Below are 18,630 nucleotides of genomic sequence, written 5' to 3'. Positions count from 1 at the left end.
TACTTATTTTATTAATGTGGAACATACAAAGAGGACTAGTTTCCGTTAGAGGCGGTCTCATCAATTCTGAAAATAAAGGGAGGGATTTCGCGATAGTATTGATTAGGCGTTAAGCCTACGTGGCGAACAAGTAAAGCTAAACCTAAAAGTCATACGTATGAAATCATCTTATTTGATCCAGCTGCGATATATCAGACACTAATGTATTTAAACTTCTTGTATTTCGTAACTCTTTACTTGTGCCCCCTATTTTTTAATGGTAGCGCCCATAAAAATGCCCCGGACTGCTTTCTTGCTGTGGATCGCTTACGTTTGACTGGCGGACAAACCGTCCAATGAGAAAATACTTCAAGCTTAGCAACAGCAAAGATGTCCTCTTAGCCAATGAACGAAGAGAGGGGTGGGCTTTATCCCGCTCAAGATTCTACCATTCGATTGGTTAACGTACTTGTCTGTTGGGGTAGAGTTGTGGGTGTTGGAGTTCTTTGTTGCGGTCTCCAGCAACGCTTCACCGAAATCAAAACAACATGTCCCACAATGCAGCGGACGTCACAGCCAAGCAAGCGTGCGCGCGGCGCAGAGGCGGAGCCACTATATAAACACGGGCTCCCTCTTCTTCGGCAGCACACTGGACACTGTTGTGAGGGCGGAACACACTCCCCGGGTGAACGGCGACTCTGACAGCAGCGAAACAGTTAATGGTAGTTAGCGACAGTTGCTCTGACAAAACCCTTGGAGGAGTAACAAGTGTTGTACTGTTCGCGAAGTTTACTTAAACCGTAGCGACATTTTTTTTTTAATTTAAACTTCAACACGCAAACTTTCTTTTAGTGACATCGGCTCATTCTGACATTAAGTATATCTCAAGTTGTCGTTTTTTAAATTATTATTTAGGCCCCGATTCGAAAGAATGAAGATCATTTTAAGAAGAATGTGTTAAAACGAAAGCCGAGTGGATCATCAGGATGACAGAACCAATGGAGCAGCGGACCCATCAGCACCTGAAGACTTCGGGCAGCCCGTCAGGTGGGAGCAGCGGGGACGCGCCGGAGCATCTCCCGGTGGTCGGCGACCGCGGCGTGCCGGTGAACGGCGACAGGGGGCGGCAGAGAGAGCAGAGGCGGCGGCAGCAGCGGGCGGAGGGCTGCGGAGCAGATATCAACACAGACAAGTTGTGGCAAACGAGACGCGGTCAGAGGGGCGTGTGCCCCGCCTTCGTCGCCGGAAACGAGCCATCCGAGTGCCCGATCGGAGCTCGGCAGCACCCGAGAGCCGACGCGCGTGCGGCGGACGGCGAGCTCCACGCGCGGGCGGCGAACGGCGAGGACACGCCGCTGCAGGACACTTTGAACCAGGTGCGAGAAGAAGGGGGCTTGCTCATCGACTCCGACACCGGCGTGGACTCGCGTCTGGGCAAGAAGAGGCACCGGCGCAGGACCACCAGGAAGCGGCGCAACTGGAAGCCCTACTACAAACTTTCGTGGGATGAGCGGAAAGCGCTGGAGGAGAAGGAGACGGCCAGGGCGTCGCGGCTGAGGGAGGAGATGTTCGCCAAGGGGCTCCCGGTGGCGCCGTACAACACCACGCAGTTCCTGATGGACGAGCACGACCGCGAGGAGCCCGACCTCAACACCGAGAGCGGGGCCAAGCGGACCTCGGGCCTCGGCGTGCGCATGGAGGACACGGGCAGCGAGGAGGACCTGTGCGACAGCAACCACCACCACGACGAAGAGGACGACGGCGACGGCAGCGGCGGCGGCGGCGGCAGCGACGGCATCGGCAGGCCCGGCAACGCCGGCGGGGAGTTCCTCCAGAGGGACTTCTCCGAGACCTACGAGATGTACCACGTCGAGAGCCTGCAGAACATGACCAAGCAGGAGCTGGTGCAGGAGTACCTGGAGCTGGAGAAGTGCATGTCCCGGCTGGAGGAGGAGAACACCCGGCTGCGGCGCGCCGCGGAGCCCCCCGGGGGCCTGACCGCGGAGAGCTCCCTGGTCCGGCTGCGCGAGCTGGAGCGGGAGCTGGAGAGACTGAGGGCGCAGAACACGGAGCTCCTGCTGCGGGCCCAGGTGGCTACCAACTAGGGGGACGCCAGCCAAGTGGGGACGAGAGGTAAAAACACATGGGACTATATTGCATTTAAGAAAAAAAAAGAAGGAAAAAAAAAAAAAGTGTCCTCAGTTTTCTGTAAATCATTTTTTTTTCTTGTCATCTGGACTTTTAAGTCCTTGCATTTGCAATGCAATACTTGACTTTTCTTTTTCTATTCGGACTGTGAGGGTGTCCTGTTGTTGTTGTTGTTATTGTTGTTGTTATTATTTGTTTTTCAAGAAGAAATTTAAATGCGTCGAAAAACAAGAGATTCTTTTTATAAAGAGAATGTATTTGACATCACGAGGATATTTTGTTGGTTTAGACTTCGTAGGTAACCATTTACATCTACCGTTTCATTTTTCAATTAAAAAAACAAAACAAAACACTGTATGTTGCGCCCCCCCCCCCCCCCCCCCCCCCCCACAGAAAAATCTGAATAACAAATTACAGCTAATTGATTTTCAAAGACTGTTTTTACGGCAGTAAATTCCAGAGTGGAACCATTTTTAACAGTTGTGTTAATAACATTAAGTTCAAATAAAATTTTGAAATTCTGCTTAAACCTGTCATGTGTTGTCGAAAGGAAAATGAAGAAGAAAAAAAAAACCTGCTTCCAAAAATACAGGAAGTGGTTCATAAGAGCTGTTGCGTGAAGAAGCCACTCCATACTTGTTTTTGTTGTTGTTATTTTGTCAGCATGCAAATAATCACTGAGCCTTTTTCCTCATGAGGATCCTGAACTGGGCCCAGAGAAACAGACTGGGGCCAGGAGGAGGAGGAGGGGTGGGGGGATGGGATGGACATGCTCTTTAACTCACTCATGAGTGGAGACTGACTGACTTTAAATCTATTACGGATGTTATTATGCAACATGGGTTTATTTATTTATTACGCCTTTGAATTACTTTTTTGTTCCGTAAGAGAAGTGCTGGCGACGACAAAAGCTTAAGGGTCTGCTTCAAGAGCTCTGAATTTTGGCAAAAATGATTCTAGTTTTAAAATATCCTTTATTATTCATAGATTCAGTAAATAGGAAAATATAGTCACATATGTTATGGCAGAGCCTCAATAGTTTTAGATGAAGTTTCCTACCTGTGCAGCAGAGGCAGCCTCCAGAGGGCGCCATTCAGCACGACCCTCATCCTGCCTGTCATCGCGTGTCTTCCAAAAAATCTCTAAGACAAACGTGCACATATTTCTTTTTTTAAACATAGTTCTGTTTATTTACATCATATAACCTTGCGTTAAAGCACACAGCCATGAGGGGGGAAATGGTTTCAGGCGGACAGTCTTTTCTTTTAAAAGTCTATTCATTTTCATATCAGTTATACTCGAAAAGCAATTCCAAATGTACACAATACAGTATGTTACATAATGAAGATAAGTATGTACAAAAGATGTTTTTGAAATACGACAACGACACATTTAGGTTGGATCACGGTTTCAGACGACGACGACGACGACGCACACACACACACAAACTGCTGAGTTTTCCAATCCGGTGAAGTTGGGCTCTGGGTTCCTGATGTTGTCTTGGCATGATGTAATGCAGGGTTAGGGGTAGGGGGCTGGTTAGGTGTACCTTATTCACACACTGTGGAGAGATTGCTTCAGTTTGTTAAGAGAAAACTATGCGTGTTTCCCTCTTGGCAGCATCGGTAATAGCTGTTAATGCCTGACAAAGAGAGTGCATAGACGTGTCCTTGGCTTGAAGTGTGCTTCTTCTTCTTTTCTTTTCTTTAATTTCCTCTCGGTTCGACCACTTGTATTTTGGACGTACACATCTTTGGGTCAGTGCTTTTTAGTTATACCATCAACCAGAGGAGAGGAGGAGACCGAGCAACAACAACAACAACAACGACGACGACGAAAATGGAAAAAGATGAGAACCAAACATGGCACTGCAGAACGGAAAAAAACACATTCCAAGAAATCAGGCACTTGTAGAAAATATCTTGAGGTAAGACAAAGACAATAAATTAAAATTTATTATTATTATCATTATTATTATTTTAGTTTTCACCGTTTTTTTCTTTTTTTGGTCGCATAAAAACAGGCGAGTCTCTGGTGACTCAGGGAGCCGGGTGGGGAAAAAAACAATAGATTATCTGGATTCATTTCCTCAGGCGAAGGTTTTTATTGGAGGCCCGACCTTATGGAAAACGCCCGCTCGTGTAAACCTCGAGGTAATAAACGTGCAGACGGATGATGAACCCCCAGAGGAGGGAAAGTGGGGAAAATGTGTAAAGGCAATGCTCAGTAATCCCAGACATGAGTCAACAAAAGCACATCATGAGGTTCCTCTGTCACAGTTTGGCTCCGAGCTGCCTGCCTCCAATATAAAGTCATAATTACCAGATTACATTTCTTTTTTTCACTTGCTACATGTTGATGCAACATCGCTGAATATACATATGTATATATAGTCACCAGATATAAACTTATTAATAAGCCCTTTATCTCAGGAAGATAAAAGTTTTTCTGCACAGTGCTGAGAATCAGAGAGAAAGGCCATCGATGAAGGAATAAGGAACCGGTGTTTGTCGCGTTTATCTCATCTCCTCTGAACATCGGCACACCTAAGAGGTGGAATCACAATAAAAGTTTTTTTTCTTCTTTTAACTTTGATACAATACATATACGCATATATGCATATATATATATGCATATATATATATGCATATATATATATACATATATATGCATATATATATATATATGCATATATATATATATATATGCATATATATATATATATGCATATATATATATATATATATATGGAGATAATATAAAACAAAAAAAGAATATATTAAGGGAAAACATTTCAAGTAACATCTTGAAAGAAATGACTGTGCACTTGTACGCACTCATTTTTGCTTTTTTTGTAAACCATAAAAAAGGACTTTAAAAAAAACGTTAAAAACTAAATTTTCGATAACGTAATATTTATATTTACAAGGGTTAACTTAACAAAGGCTTTGTACAAATGTTACAAAAATTGTTCCGACACAAAAAACACCTGGACGCTCATCAGACATTATCACAAATATTGTTTTGCGCAAAAAAAAACAACAACACATAAGACATTATTAACACGTAGAGAGAGAGAGAGAGAGAGAGAGAGAGAGAGCGAGCGAGAGAGAGAGACGACTTCTGTGTGTGTGTGTGTGTGTGTGACCTAGTGTTTCTACTGTTTGGAGAATAATAAACCAGAGTGTGTTACAGTGTTTGTGGTCTGAGATTAGGAAGACTGATATGAAAAATCAATCCACAGCCCTCTTGAAATAGTTTTAACCTGACTATTAAATAAATATATATATATACATATATATATATTTATTTGGAGACAATTTGTAATTCCACTTTGTTAAAGAAGCACCATTCTCTCAAGCACCAGAGGAAGGTTTACATCCTCCTCCTCCTCTGGTCACTTGAAGGGGGGGGGGGGTTTCACCCTTTGATTTATGTCGACCTGTGAGCCAGGCTGGGGGAAAGAGAAGAGACGGGAACGATGCTGTGGATTTCACTCGAAAGGAGAATTCTTGGCTGTGTGACGTTTGATTGTGATGAGGTCTGTTTGTGTCTCTGTCCTGTTCCTGTGTTATCTCTATAAAAAGCACGCGCACGTACAGGAAAAGGGGAGAAAAACGAAAAAAGCTTTGGCAACGCTGGAACGCCCCTTCGCCATGCAAACGGAGCTTATCGCAAAAAGAGAGAACAGGGTGCGTTTCATTGGTACACACTGTGTTGCACCTGGCAACTAACCACAACTCTGCTCGGCTAACACCCCCCTCTCCCCAGAGTCAGCAGCTTCGGCCTCTTGTCCTTGCAGTGGGGGTTGGGGGGAGTTGGGGTCAGCTGGCAGGGCTCACAGGTACTGGTGGAAATTGGAGGTGGGTACCTGACATGTAGCTGGTCCTTGTTCGAGGGCGTCTGCGTCCCGAGGCAGCCCCGGTGTCTTGAGCTGGTTTTGACCGTAGGGAGACAAGGGGAAATCATTGACGATCAGTGGGGGTCTCTTGTCGGACATCTCGGTCGGCGAGGCCACCACGGTGTGTCTGCGCCAGGCCCGTCTCTTCCGCCGCGTCTCGGGCGACAGCGGCTTCCGCAGTCCCACGATGCGCAGGTCGTCGGCCGAGCCCAGCAGGCGAGCGCGGACGTGCTCGGCCAGAGACCTGCCGCCGGGACCGGTCGGGGTGAAGGAGGCGGCCTCGCTGGGGGGCGGCAGCGCGGGCTTGGGCCGGGACAGGCGCATGCTCTCCTGGCTGCTGCCCGACGAGGGGTTGGTTCTGGAGGTGTCCCTCCTCACTCTGGGAGCGGCGCCGTCCGACCCGGGGGCGGCCACGCCGCCGCACTGAGCGACGGCCTCGGACAGCTCCAGCAGGTCCAGGGAGCGCGCCTTGGCCTTCTCCGACTTCAGCTTCTTCCGGGCCAGAGTGTCGCACTGGATCAGCTTGTGGGAGTTGAACGACGGCCGCGAGTGCAGCCTGTGATTGGTGGAGGACGAGGGCGTGGTGGAGCGCGCCCCTCCTTCACTCCTCTCCGCAGAGTCTGGCGTGTGCGAGAGCGGCGTGGGCGGGGCGAGCAGGTTGGTGGGCGACAGAACCGGGGGTTTGTAGTGTGTGTAGAGGAAGCTGCGCGGGGGCGCCGCCGCCGCCGCCGTCTGCGTGCTCACGGGTGCGGTCGGGTGTTTGGCGGGTCTCTCCTGGGTGAGCGAGCGCGAGGCGAAGCCGCTCTCGTTGTCCGTCTCGCTCACCAGCTCGCTGTGCTCGTCGTCGGCGTCGTCGCCCCTCCCCTCTGAGCCCAGGCTGCGGCCCAACGTGGAGAGGGTGGAGTAACCGGAAACGATAGAGCGCGCGTCCTCCGGCGCTCGCCACGGCCGCCCCTTCACCTCCGCCCGAGCCTCTTCCTCCTGCAGCAGCAGCGCTGCCCGCCTCCCTCCCGCCTCCTCTTCCTCTTTACAGCACGGCCGACTGGGAGCGACCGCCACCGCCTCTGGCTCTACCTCCCCTTTCACTCCGCTTTCTACGACTTCCTCATCTTCCTCCTCCTCCTCCTCTTCTTCTTCTTCTTCCTCTTCGTCGTCGTCATCCTCCTCTCCCTCCGCCCGAGGAGCGGTGTCTCCCCCGGGCGACTCGGCCTCCTCTTCCTCCTCCTCCTCCTCTGCCCCTAGATGTCCCGCCTTGACCGGCTCGTGCTCCGAGTCGTCGTCGGTGCTGCTGCCCACGCGGCGGCCGTTGTGCCGCTTCCTGCGCTTGCGGCCCGTCACAGCTGACATGATGGACAGAGCCAGGAAGTCCTTCGCTCTCAGGTCCTTCTTTGACCCCCACGACGCCTAAAGAAGAAAGAAATGTTACTGAGTCCATGTCTTATTTACATACATCCTTGTATGTGAGATGAGTCGCACAACCAGAGTGAAGTTGGAAAGGAGCCGTTACCTTTGATTTAGCCGAGTCACTGTTGGTTGAGTCTGGTGAACAAGAAAGAAAAAAAGAAAAAATTGTAAGTGGGTCAAATACTCTGAAGTTAGCAAAAACAGTCACGGTGAAGGACACGGAGGCAGATGGTGTGATATTCACTTCTTTAAATATTTTTGTTAAAGGGCAAATTCGCACTAAATCACTTCTGTAAACACTTCCTCCCTCGATGTCGCAGCGGTTGTTTCCCATCGGCCGCACAGCGGGGAGGGGGAAACACCCGCTGCGACGTCACTGACTCAGGTGTACCCGGTGTCACGACACACGTCACGCTTCCTGTTTCAGAAGTGCAGCAGCAGCTAAAAGACCAATTCCTCCACTAAATTTGATAATAACTTGTCGTCCCCTGTGCCCCTCTGCCCCCTGACGGACCCCAGGACAAAGACAGCTGATTCACACACCGGGGGAATGAGGAGGAGGAGGAGGAGGAGGAGGAGGAACGATGATGATGATTGGGGGAAGCGGGGGATTTTTTTGGGGGGTGTTGGGAGCTGAAAATTGCATTAGACAAACCACGGCACACACTGATGACATCACTGAGAAAACACTGATGACATCACTGAGAAAACACTGATGACATCAATCAGTGGAAAATGGAAGCGCTGGGAAGGCGTGAAAGCAGAAAATAATATGTAGACAGTATGAAAAGAAACACAGACGTACTGTACACACACACACACACACACACACACACACACACACACACCGATGTAGGATATTATTCTTTTGGGGAACCCGGGCGTGGAGGGGTCCTTGTTGTTTCCTAACGGGCTCTATAGGTGGAGTCGTTTCTCACGTTCCATCAACATCAGTGGTAAAAATCCATCTCTTTGTATATCGTAGATACAATATATTAAAAACACTGTAAAAGACATTAGTTTTCTTCAAAATGCAGCTTAGCACTGGTGCTAATGATACAGACATTATGTTTTTCCGCTCATTCATGGTACTACTGTAACTACTTGACCTGATATCATATAAGTTAATTATTTGATTAGTTTCTCAGTAAAAATTTCCATCAATTCCTTTTTGACAGTAACTAATTGTTCATTTCATGAGCATGAATACTCAACTGTTTTATCTCGTCCAATGTCGGGATTTGCTGCTTTTCTCATTGTTAAGGTCTTGTCTCCTCTTTTAGACAAAACAAAAAGAGTCTGTAGTCGACACATTGAGCTCCGTGAACGTGGGAATTAACTGAAAAGATAATCTACAGATCAGCTGTTGAGGAAAAATAGTGCATTAGACGTAGTTTTATAAACTCTCCTTTCCCTTTTTTAATTCTGTACAATAAAAGTTTACATAGTATTACATACTTCTAGTTTAAATTCCTAATTGTCTTTGGACTGTGAATGGATTTTGCTTTGAAAGAATATTGTCCTCATTGAAATGGAGGGTCTGAGGACAGAGGATGTCACATGCGGTACAGATTGTAAAGCATGTTGAGGCACTTTTTGAGATTTGGATTTGGGGATTTGATGATCATTTACGTCTGATGTCACCGGGACGAGAGCTGGAGGAGGAGGCGAGATTGGACGACGACACTGACGCTGAAACTGTCCGTACGATGAGCGGATCACACACACGCACACACACACACACACACACACACGATTCATTAGTCAGACTGGGGAGACGCTGAGGTGATGTTCGTACACAGACGACGTCCTTCTGACACTGAGAGGGAGACACCGACGTTCAGGAGGGTAATGGAGACCACGGACACACACACACTCATTACTTCACTTTCACAATGTGATGCACACACACACACACACACACAGGTATTGCCATGGGAGTTCCCATCCTACCGCAGTGGCTGCTCCACAGGCTCAGCTAAGAGAAAGGAAACGCAGAAAGAAAAGGTACAGAGAAAGTGAAAGATGGGCAACGTGGGGTTGGGGGAAAAAAAAGAGAGTCAGCAGAGAGGAGAGAAGAGGTGAAGGCAGCGGCACGCTATCGAAACACGGAAACACTCCCGAGTGGCTACGGACGTCAAGGCTTTTTAAAGTGGGACAAACTTCTTCTTTTTCTTTCGTCGAGTTATCAAAGAGCTTCATTTTAAATGATGAGTTGTGTCCAGTCACAGAACTGTATTATTGAGAACTAATGAAACCAATCTGTCATTATAATATATCTAATTATGGGTTCAATCAAGTGTCTTTTTCTTGAAACTTGAACCCAAACAACTGAATTAACAACAACTGAGGAATTAGTATTTAGTTTGAAGGAGAGATGTCTGACAGATGGACCCCCCCCCTCAGTTCACTGGAACACACGGGTTTCTAATTATGACGCACTAGATGGGAATTTCCTACTTCCAGCAAAACAGAGAGCAAACTTTCTTTTTTGGGTTCTTGCCGGTTACAGCGGCCCTGAATTCTATCGGTGCGCTCGGGTCGGAGCGAGCAGTGAACGAGCGTCCTCACCTGAGGCCTCCCCGAGCAGAGCCGTCCTCCCGATGTTGGACAGCAGGTGGTCGATGTTGGGGGCGGGCTGCAAGTCCTCCGTGTCCACCGGCGTCTGGAGGGGAACAGGACGGGAAAGTATGAATCAAATGACCAGAGAACGTTCGACGCACCAACGAAAAAGGCTGCGATCTGATCCCCTAAACCAGCGGGCGACCGCCGTCCATCGTCCCCTTAGCGATTAAGTGCAGCAACAGCTGCGGACTTTGTAATGTGGAAAATAGAGAAGCAGGGATCAACAGTTCAACAGATGTGGCCTGTGAGTAGATGTTTGGATGTTTTCTCTGAATCGCTGTTTTTTAAACCACGATCAAGTGTCACTGTAGTGACCGTAGTTTTAATCCAACGGCACAATCACTCACGCCGTGTGATAAAAAGGGTCACACGTCACAAATCTTCCGTTAATCTTTCACAGTAAATGAAGTGTGATGGATATTATCGTTTTTGGCCGAGGAAAATCGGTCGGTATGATCCTTTATCAGACAAATCAGACGTATGAAAACTTTCATTTTGCATGGAAAAAAAACTTTATGTTTACATTTTTAGTTTAAAAATATGTTTTATTTCATAGATTCAGAATTCTTTTTCAACCTCCAATTTTGGCATCAGTCTCCAAAAAATCCATATCAGTTGGACTTTATTAAATAGTGTAATGATGGTAATGATGGTGCAGGCTAGCCAGTGATAATTACTCAGAATATTAGAATATATATATATATATACACATATATTCAAACATGCTATAAAATACAATTCATCTTAGATGCAGGCTTCATGACTTAATCTCAGGGAGTTTTTATTGTTTCACTGACTCTAGGAATTATCATCACCACGTTAAAGACTGAGGCACTTTACTGGACGAGGATCCATAAAAGTAAAAACTTGTTGATTCAACAAGAGAGACCGACTGACATCTCTTCAACCTCGACTAAAATATGTTTCAGGAGCAATTGTGCAACACGTTCTGAACCGAGGGGAATCCTCTGCCTGTGGCAGTAAAAAAGAAAAAGAAGGAAATAATATTTTATGTTTCCTCCTTAAACTGCTTATGAATTTTTACTGAAGGGCTTTTGAATAACCGCTTTTCAAAATGAGTTACTTCTAAAAAAAAGAAGGTATGCAGGTGTGTGCATGCAGGTTCGGTTGTGTCACATGAATACGTAACGTGCCGGGTTTTTTTGCGTGTTTTGTCTTTTTGCTGCTCCTTCGTTTTGTCCTTTGCAAAGCACTAAATCTTCATCTTAATATTTTGCAAAGGTGTCAAACAAAGTTATTTCACACCCGCGTTTAAAATATTCCCAGTAGATCTGACTGAGGTTTGCAATTTTGCACAATTGTCTTTTCGCTGGCACCTTTTTGTTTTTTCTTTAAATCAGTGCGTCACAGTGCAAATCTGCAGGTTCTTAACGTACAAGTCTAAATAAAGTGAAATGGAATAATTCAGAGTCCTGTTCGCCAGACTCAGCTAAAATGGAAGTATTCACTATAAGAGCTCAATATACTTCCGGTTCGCTACACAGATCAACAGGTTGACAGTGTTCGGCGTCCCAAGGCAGTCTGCCCGTCCCCGGTCTCTGTAGTGTGTTTAGTTTAGAGTGATGTCGTCGTCTCCCCGCCACTACGACCCGTCGAGTGAGACTTCAGCTCCATGATTGTTCCGTCCTGCCGTAGATGAGACGAGCTCGCTCGGTGCCCGAGAAGACTCGTCTCAACAGTTTTCTCAGGGAGCACAGACGAGAGTTCCTCAACGTGAAGGATGACTGTGTTTGTCTGTGTGACATAGAACAGTAGCGAGGGAAACGCACCTTTTCATCCTTGTCCAGCTCTTCAGTGAAAAACCAGATGTACTGTGAAAATGGCGGAGAAAGAAACGTTCAGCATAACAGAAACAATTCTTAAGTGTTTCTAATTTTAACCGTGTGTGTGTGTGTGTGTGTGTGTGTGTGTGGCGTCTCTCACGTGTTGGATGAGCGTCTCCACGATCTTGTAGCGGTCGGGCATGTGTGTCACCATGTCCTTCATGTTGTCCTCGGACGTCCGAACCAGAGTCGGCCCGAACACCAGCGCCAGGTTGCGAGGCTCCATCTGCGTCGGGCGGCAGGAGACGCGAGGCGTTAGCGGCCCCACGATTCCACTTTTGAAAAATTACGTTTAAAAGCCTCGCACGCACCTTGTTTTTATCCGAGCTGTCCGCTACGGTCTTCAGGTGACCGACCAGGAACTTCAGCGTGTGGTAGTAGTGATCCGGGAGGTCGCGGATCTACGAGAGGGAAGGACGACACTGTTGAACATGCACACACGCATCGGGCCAAACGGCCGATGGATCCGCGGAACACAAACCCACACGCACCAGCTTCTTCATGGTCTTTAACCTGTCCGACGTGGTGTCCATCCGATTGGCGTCGATGAAGTCGTTGTACTTGTCTGTGGAGATTTGAGAGACGTTGAGGTATATGTACGTTCCCACGTTCGATTTTGAACGCACGGCGGCGAGAGGTCACGCGGCGCCACATCGCAGGCGGGACTCACCGTTGGTGAAGAGCGGCTCCGGGAGTTTCCTGAAGAAAGATTTGAGCAGGCTGCTGACGACGTTGAGGTCCTGCCACTTCTGTTGACAGGCGGAAACCCACACAGAGGAGTCAGAGATCAATAATACCACGGACACGTTGTTTTTCCACCCGCGATGTTGCGTCTCCTCACCTCCTCCGCAGGGTTGATGTCGACGCCCTTGTTGAGCTGGTCCTGGAGCATGGACACCATGGCGTTGTTCCCGGGGACCCTGTAGATTCCCGTGTACTCCAGACCCATCTCCTCCACCAGGCCGCAGCAGATCTCCACGATCAGTGGGATGAACTGAGCGACAGACGGCGACACAGAGTGGGATCACAAATCTAGCGCTCCGTAAGTGTGGAAACAAATTCAGCGGCGGACGGAGGACGCTGTGGCAGACCTTGTTATTCACGCCCGGCTGACAGTCCTCCAACCTCACACCGAACGCTTTGGGCCCGGCCTTCTTGGTCTTCTTCATGATGTTGATTCCCCACGGAGACTTGGGCGGGCTGCTCTCGTCTGACGACAAACACAAGAGCCTCGGTATTTGATTCTAGGTCCTGATATTAAAGTCTCTCGACTCAACAGGCTGTTCAGTGCTCTTGTCCTCTGCTGTACGAACAGATATATATATATTACTGTATGATATTACATCACCTACAGCTGTGAAACTGCTCTAACTGATATTGGAGATGAAACCTGTGGAATATGTAACCTACAGATTTAAATGTGAAATGGATTTTTTCTATAATCCAAAAGATTCTAAAGACTTTCCACAAATATACAAGTAGAGAACTAAGCAGATAACTGACATTTTTTTTATGAAATATCTAAAAAAAAAGTTATTCCTTTTTATTTCATTTCCTTTCTTTTTCTCTTTAGTTGTTTTTTTTTATTGGATCACCTTCAACTGAAATTCTAATCTTTACATACATGTATTTACGAACACACACACACACACACACACACACACACACACACACACACACACCCACACACACACACACACATATATATATATATATATACACACACTTTTGCAATTCATGGAATAATATGTCCGATATTTAGTTCCTGTATTTTTGGATTTGTTTGTGTTTATGTCTTAAAAAGGTGTAATATGGTTTTGGTTAAAATATGTAAAAAAAAGAAAAAAGAAGAAGTAACAGGTTCAAGTTTGTCTAAATATAAAACTGAGTTACCCTGAACTGTGCCACCATAGTTATCGCTACTTCATCCCACAAGAGAAATAATGCAGATATTTCTTTTTAATATTTAATCCAAAATGACTACTACTGTTACAGTTGGTGCCTTCACAACAAGAGTGAACCGGACTGAAGCGTAGAATTTAACTTCCTTGAACATTGATCTTATTATTAGTGTTTTGTTGTCTTGTCTTTTTCTGAACATGTAAGAACACTGACCTTTGCCCTCCGGTTTGGGCGAGCGTGGCGCGGCGGCGGCGTTCTCCGTCTTGCCGTGCAGGAAGGGAGGCTTCATGCGGGACATCCTGGGAGAGGAGTCGGGCTTGCTGCCCGTCGGACTGCAGGGGGAGCCAGAGAGACGGATGTCAGCCACGACGACGTGTCACAGGACGGTGGAAACAGTTGGTCTTGTTGACGGGACTCACCTTTGTTTTCTGTAATCGTTGAGTTTCTTATTGATGAGGGCCTGTCGGGAGAACCCAAGCTCCTGCAACGAAACAAACGCGCGCACATAAAGATTCCGTGAACGTCCCTGTTTTGTGATATAAAAAACAAACTTCGGGTCCAGTGCGGCGGGCGCAAGGCGCGAACTCCGACCTCGCTGTCCGTCTTGCTGTTCTCCCTGATGACCTTGATCCAGTCCAGCATGTCCTCCCGGTCCTCCGCCTGCAGCAGGTACTCGCAGAAGTCCTGCGTGGTCAGCCGCAGCGCGTGCTTCCGCTTGGTCTCGCTGTACGCGATGTCCACCAGGCAGCCGCGGATGCTGATCGGCTGCTCGTCCTCCGCCGAGCCGCCGACCGTGGCGCCGCGGAGCACCGCCTCCCTCTTGTCCTTGTAGAGGAACAGCGAGTGCGAGCGGAGCACCGAAAAGACGCGCTTCCACGGACGCATGCCGCTGCCGACCTTCTGCGGGGGGATAAAACAACAAGAGGTCGTCGTGAGCGCTCGCCAGTTTGTCATTCATCGCGGCTGTCGCTCCTCGTCGTCGTCGTCGGGCTCGGGCCGGCTCACCTTGCCCTTCTCCGTGAGGATCTGTTTGAAGTGCAGCCATCCTTCCGTCCGCACGTCGCTGTAAGCGATGTTCCCCAGCTCCGAGGTGGAGTGGCGCTTCGACCGGACCTCCTCTGCCGTGCCGATGTTGTCCAGCGACTGAAACGCACAGGGCTGAAATGTCAGCGAAAGGGAAGGACGGGTTTTCGCCGATGAAACGCCAGAAGAATTGGATAATGAAGAACTCACCCCGTCGGTGAAGAAGCTCTTCACTCTCTTTGGCAGCCTCCTGCGGAGAACAGCAACAACAACCATATCAGGAATAGTCGGGCCCGGAACGTGTAACTTAAAAAGGTTTTGCTTCGTTACCCGACGAGGAGCAAAGTCTCAAGGTACTCACGAGAAGACCCGGCCCTCCTCTCGGAACGAGTTGAGTCCCTCGTCGCACGACTTGGAGCGCTCGGTGGTGATGGCTAGAAGATAGGAGGAACGGCGACTGGATTTAATACTGCCTGCTCGGTGAGAGGATGAGTGAACGGAGAGAGAGAAGAGAGAGAAGAGAAAGGAGAAGAAAAAAGAGACAGAGAGAAAGACAGAATGTTGATGTAATGCCAATCACCACGGTGGACGGTGTTGGATTAGGAGACGGGGGCGAGCGAGGGAGGAAGCAGCAGGAGGAGGAGGAGGTGAGTGAGGGATGAGGGTGGAGGGTGTGTGGGGGGGGGTGGGGGGGGTGAACTGGAGCGGTGGGTCAGGCCCTCACCACTGACATGCAGGTACAACCTCTGTGGACACCGACCGATCCAGGGACCATGCAAGTCCCAGAAACCTGGGAGTCAACATTCATCTACGAGTCTTTTTCCGGGGGGCTTCATGCACAGCGAGACAAACAGAGGAACCACAAACACAATTTTGGACGAACATTTTCGTAATAAACATGCGATTCTACAAATCCTGCAAACGCTTGCGTTTTGAAGTTCAATGAGATTATTTCAACCTGTTTCCAATTAAAATCTGCTTGTTTGAAGAATTTGATCCAGAAGGGAAAACAGCGAATTTAGGGCAAAGTGTGGAAAAGTCTTTCAGACCATTTCATTTGTATCAGAAGTAGGTTGAAATTTGCCTTGAAATAAACGAGACGTAAAATGTAAAATTATAGCAGCGACGAAAGCGAGAAGACCCTCGCGACGACCGCTGTGAATTCTTTAGCACTTTATAAACATCGTGAGGTCACGATGATCTCAGCCCACGGACCGAGATCACGTTCGGCCCAGGAGGTTTTTACAATCTCATGCACAGGACGGACAATCTACTGCACATTAGCAGATATACATACTTATGTATATACATACAGTACATACTTTTCTGCTGCATGCAGCGGGGGGGGGGGGGGGGGGGGGGGGGGGGGGGGGGGGGGGGGGGGGGGGGGGGGGAGGGGAGGGAACTCACTGCAGTCGTGTGAGAAGAGCCTAGTGAGGGGGAAGGTGAAGGTGGGGGAGGCGGGGCTGGTGACAACGGCGGGCGCCGAACTCATGCCGCTGGACACCACGGAGGACGCCGGCACGTGGCGGGCGCGCAAGTCGGCGCCGGGGCTGGTCGGCTCATCTGTGGGAGGGTGGAGGGGAAGGAAGGTGCGGAAGGAGGCCGCGGGAGGCGAGGACGGAGAGGAAGACGGGAGGGAGGAGAGGAGAGGAGAGGAAGGAGAAAAGAAGAAACAGGATTTGGGTTAGTTGTTAGAAAAGTGAGAAAAAAGGGTCAGAAGGGGAAGAAGAGGGGAAAGGAAGACGGCAGGGGTGAGACCAGGAGACGGTGAGACGAGGAGAGGTTGTTCTTTTTTATAGGGAAAAGATATACTGAGATACTGAACAAAGGAATGCATTGTGACAATATCCGCTTCTTGTACCTTACATCTGAATTTCGTCCCTTCAAATGCAACAATCACACCCACCGGCGCGAGGCGTGGACCACACACACACAAACACAGACGTGTGGCTGGTCACTTGCGAATCGACAGAAGAGGCTCAAACCTGCGCCGCTGCGACAGGAAAAGAACCGATACAACGGCAACCTGACACTTAACAGTCGAAAAGGTCATGCGGAAAATAGGAAAGTAGCTGAAACACAATGCGTGTTACCTGTGTCTCCTGCTGCCATAGGAAGAGAAGTTCAGTCGCTTAGCAGATGTGGGTGTGTGTTTGTGTGACGAGAGATGTACTGGTTCCGGGTTTCAGTTCTTTACGGAATCTAAAGTAAAATACCTAATGTCATCTGATACATGCAAGAGACACTGTCACAATCGGACAAGCAGCGAATGGAGGACTGTCGGTGAATAAATGTAGGTACACGGGGAAATGTGTGTTTGACTCACGAGGGCTTAATACACTTTGTATACTTCACACAAGGATTACAAGTCTTTAACAGTTTGAAGGATATGAAAGCACAACACACGCCCGCACACACACACACACACGCACACACACGCGCACACACACACACACACACACACACACACACACACTTGTACTTCCTTACTGACGGAGAGGATTTGGACTAAGTGACATTTTCAGGACTGAAATGCTGCAGCGAGGTTTGTTCCACGTGGCGACTCCAGGGGGCAGCAGAGCCTCAAGACAGCTCTGCAGGCCAGAGGGACTCCGCCCAATCACAGACCACCACATGGTCTTTTCAGAAAAACCTTGCTGCTGTTTCTATTTTTTTTTTTTTTTTTTGCATCTTCTACAATAAACTAATCTAACATTACGGATCTAGCCTCCTTCACATCCCCCATCGTTCCCCCCATCCTCTCTTTCTTTCTGTCTCTCCGTCCCCTCCCGTCCATCTCCCGCCCTCGCCGCTCTTATTCCTCGCACTGTGAGTGCCCCGGCACGAGGCGGAAAAAACATAGTCCCGAATCCAATCTGGGACGAGGAATCTGCCTGTTTACGGCGCAGCCCCAGAAATAGTCGGGCTGTGGGTTTAACAAAGGCCGTCATTAACAGGCAGCCAGGGGAGTGAGCTCAGAGCCACGAGGAGGCGACGGACCAGCAGAGGGGAGCAACGTGCCGTCTGCACCGGACTGTGACTCTGAACGTCCCGGGTCCAAATACTTCATATACGAAAGCTCTGCGTTGAGAGGAAAGGGGGAGAGAAAGAGGAGAGAGCAAATGTTCTACAAAAGGACCAAATCAAACGGAAATCCAAAAAATAAGTTTGGTAATTACTGTCCTTACTCAAGACTGATATTTTTGGGAGTTGGCGCTGATGGTGCCAGAACCACAACTAATTTCAGAATATGAACATGTTTTTTTCCTGCAGAACCCAAATGCAGCACAGAAGGAAAAGAACTTTGCCTGAACCATGAGATAAACAAGTGAGACTGTAATAGAAAATAACGCCTATTGTTGTATATTCTGTCAATTATCAAAATTTCGGCGACGACTGTTTGACTTCAAATCCCAAACATATTCAATTATCATGTGAGAGGAAAAAAAGAGCAAATCCACATAATGGAGTAGCTGGAACGAGTCAATTAAAAAAAAGAAGTTTTTAGCTTATAAAAATGACTTGAGGATGAATAGATTAAGAACCTTTGGAACTTAATTTTCTGTAATCAGTGCTTGAGACTCATTTTGGTCTGAAAAGATTTGATGATGATGCAAAACAGAGACAGGAAATATAGAAGAAAAAAAGAAGAGAAAGAATGAGGCTGAGAGGCAGATCGCCAATGGGGAAGAAAAAAGACAAAAAAACTAAAAGACTGCTGATGCCTGTAAGTCACACCGCAGGGGGACAAGAGGCCCATTTGGAGCAGGACAGAAGCCAGAACAGAGGCTCTTGGTCCTG

The 18,630-nt window shown here is 48.1% G+C and overlaps 2 protein-coding genes across 10 annotated transcripts in view; one reads left to right on the top strand and one right to left on the bottom strand.

Annotated features, from left to right (window-relative positions):
- The first annotated feature begins 613 nt into the window (after positions 1 to 613).
- Positions 614 to 2,650, top strand: hexim1 (HEXIM P-TEFb complex subunit 1). Its single transcript, XM_035615166.2, has one exon. The coding sequence runs from the start codon at positions 966 to 968 to the stop codon at positions 2,082 to 2,084; it is 1,119 nt and encodes a 372-aa protein (XP_035471059.1). The 5' UTR covers positions 614 to 965; the 3' UTR covers positions 2,085 to 2,650.
- Positions 2,651 to 3,289: 639 nt separating this feature from the next.
- The window catches only part of arhgap23a (Rho GTPase activating protein 23a), a 66,052-nt gene continuing 50,711 nt past the window's right edge, over positions 3,290 to 18,630 (bottom strand). For 6 of the 9 annotated variants that reach the window (XM_047328040.1, XM_047328038.1, XM_047328039.1 and 3 more), the window contains 17 exons: positions 16,237 to 16,392; positions 15,188 to 15,299; positions 15,037 to 15,076; positions 14,809 to 14,946; positions 14,395 to 14,703; positions 14,223 to 14,284; positions 14,017 to 14,135; positions 12,993 to 13,111; positions 12,743 to 12,895; positions 12,572 to 12,650; positions 12,393 to 12,466; positions 12,213 to 12,302; positions 12,002 to 12,127; positions 11,848 to 11,889; positions 10,004 to 10,097; positions 7,536 to 7,567; positions 3,290 to 7,432 (listed from right to left, as the gene is read on the bottom strand). In XM_047328040.1, coding sequence (XP_047183996.1) covers positions 5,966 to 7,432; positions 7,536 to 7,567; positions 10,004 to 10,097; positions 11,848 to 11,889; positions 12,002 to 12,127; positions 12,213 to 12,302; positions 12,393 to 12,466; positions 12,572 to 12,650; positions 12,743 to 12,895; positions 12,993 to 13,111; positions 14,017 to 14,135; positions 14,223 to 14,284; positions 14,395 to 14,703; positions 14,809 to 14,946; positions 15,037 to 15,076; positions 15,188 to 15,299; positions 16,237 to 16,392 — 3,212 coding nt within the window. In that variant the 3' untranslated portion in view covers positions 3,290 to 5,965. The remainder of the gene's footprint in view (positions 7,433 to 7,535; positions 7,568 to 10,003; positions 10,098 to 11,847; positions 11,890 to 12,001; positions 12,128 to 12,212; positions 12,303 to 12,392; positions 12,467 to 12,571; positions 12,651 to 12,742; positions 12,896 to 12,992; positions 13,112 to 14,016; positions 14,136 to 14,222; positions 14,285 to 14,394; positions 14,704 to 14,808; positions 14,947 to 15,036; positions 15,077 to 15,187; positions 15,300 to 16,236; positions 16,393 to 18,630) is intronic. The other 3 variants (XM_047328035.1, XM_047328036.1, XM_047328037.1) reach the window with 3 other exon arrangements.

Source organism: Scophthalmus maximus, chromosome 17, assembly GCF_022379125.1.
Source record: "Scophthalmus maximus strain ysfricsl-2021 chromosome 17, ASM2237912v1, whole genome shotgun sequence".
NCBI lineage: Eukaryota > Metazoa > Chordata > Actinopteri > Pleuronectiformes > Scophthalmidae > Scophthalmus > Scophthalmus maximus.
The sequence above is the reverse complement of the archived record's forward strand: the minus strand, read 5'-3'. Positions and strand labels throughout refer to the sequence as shown.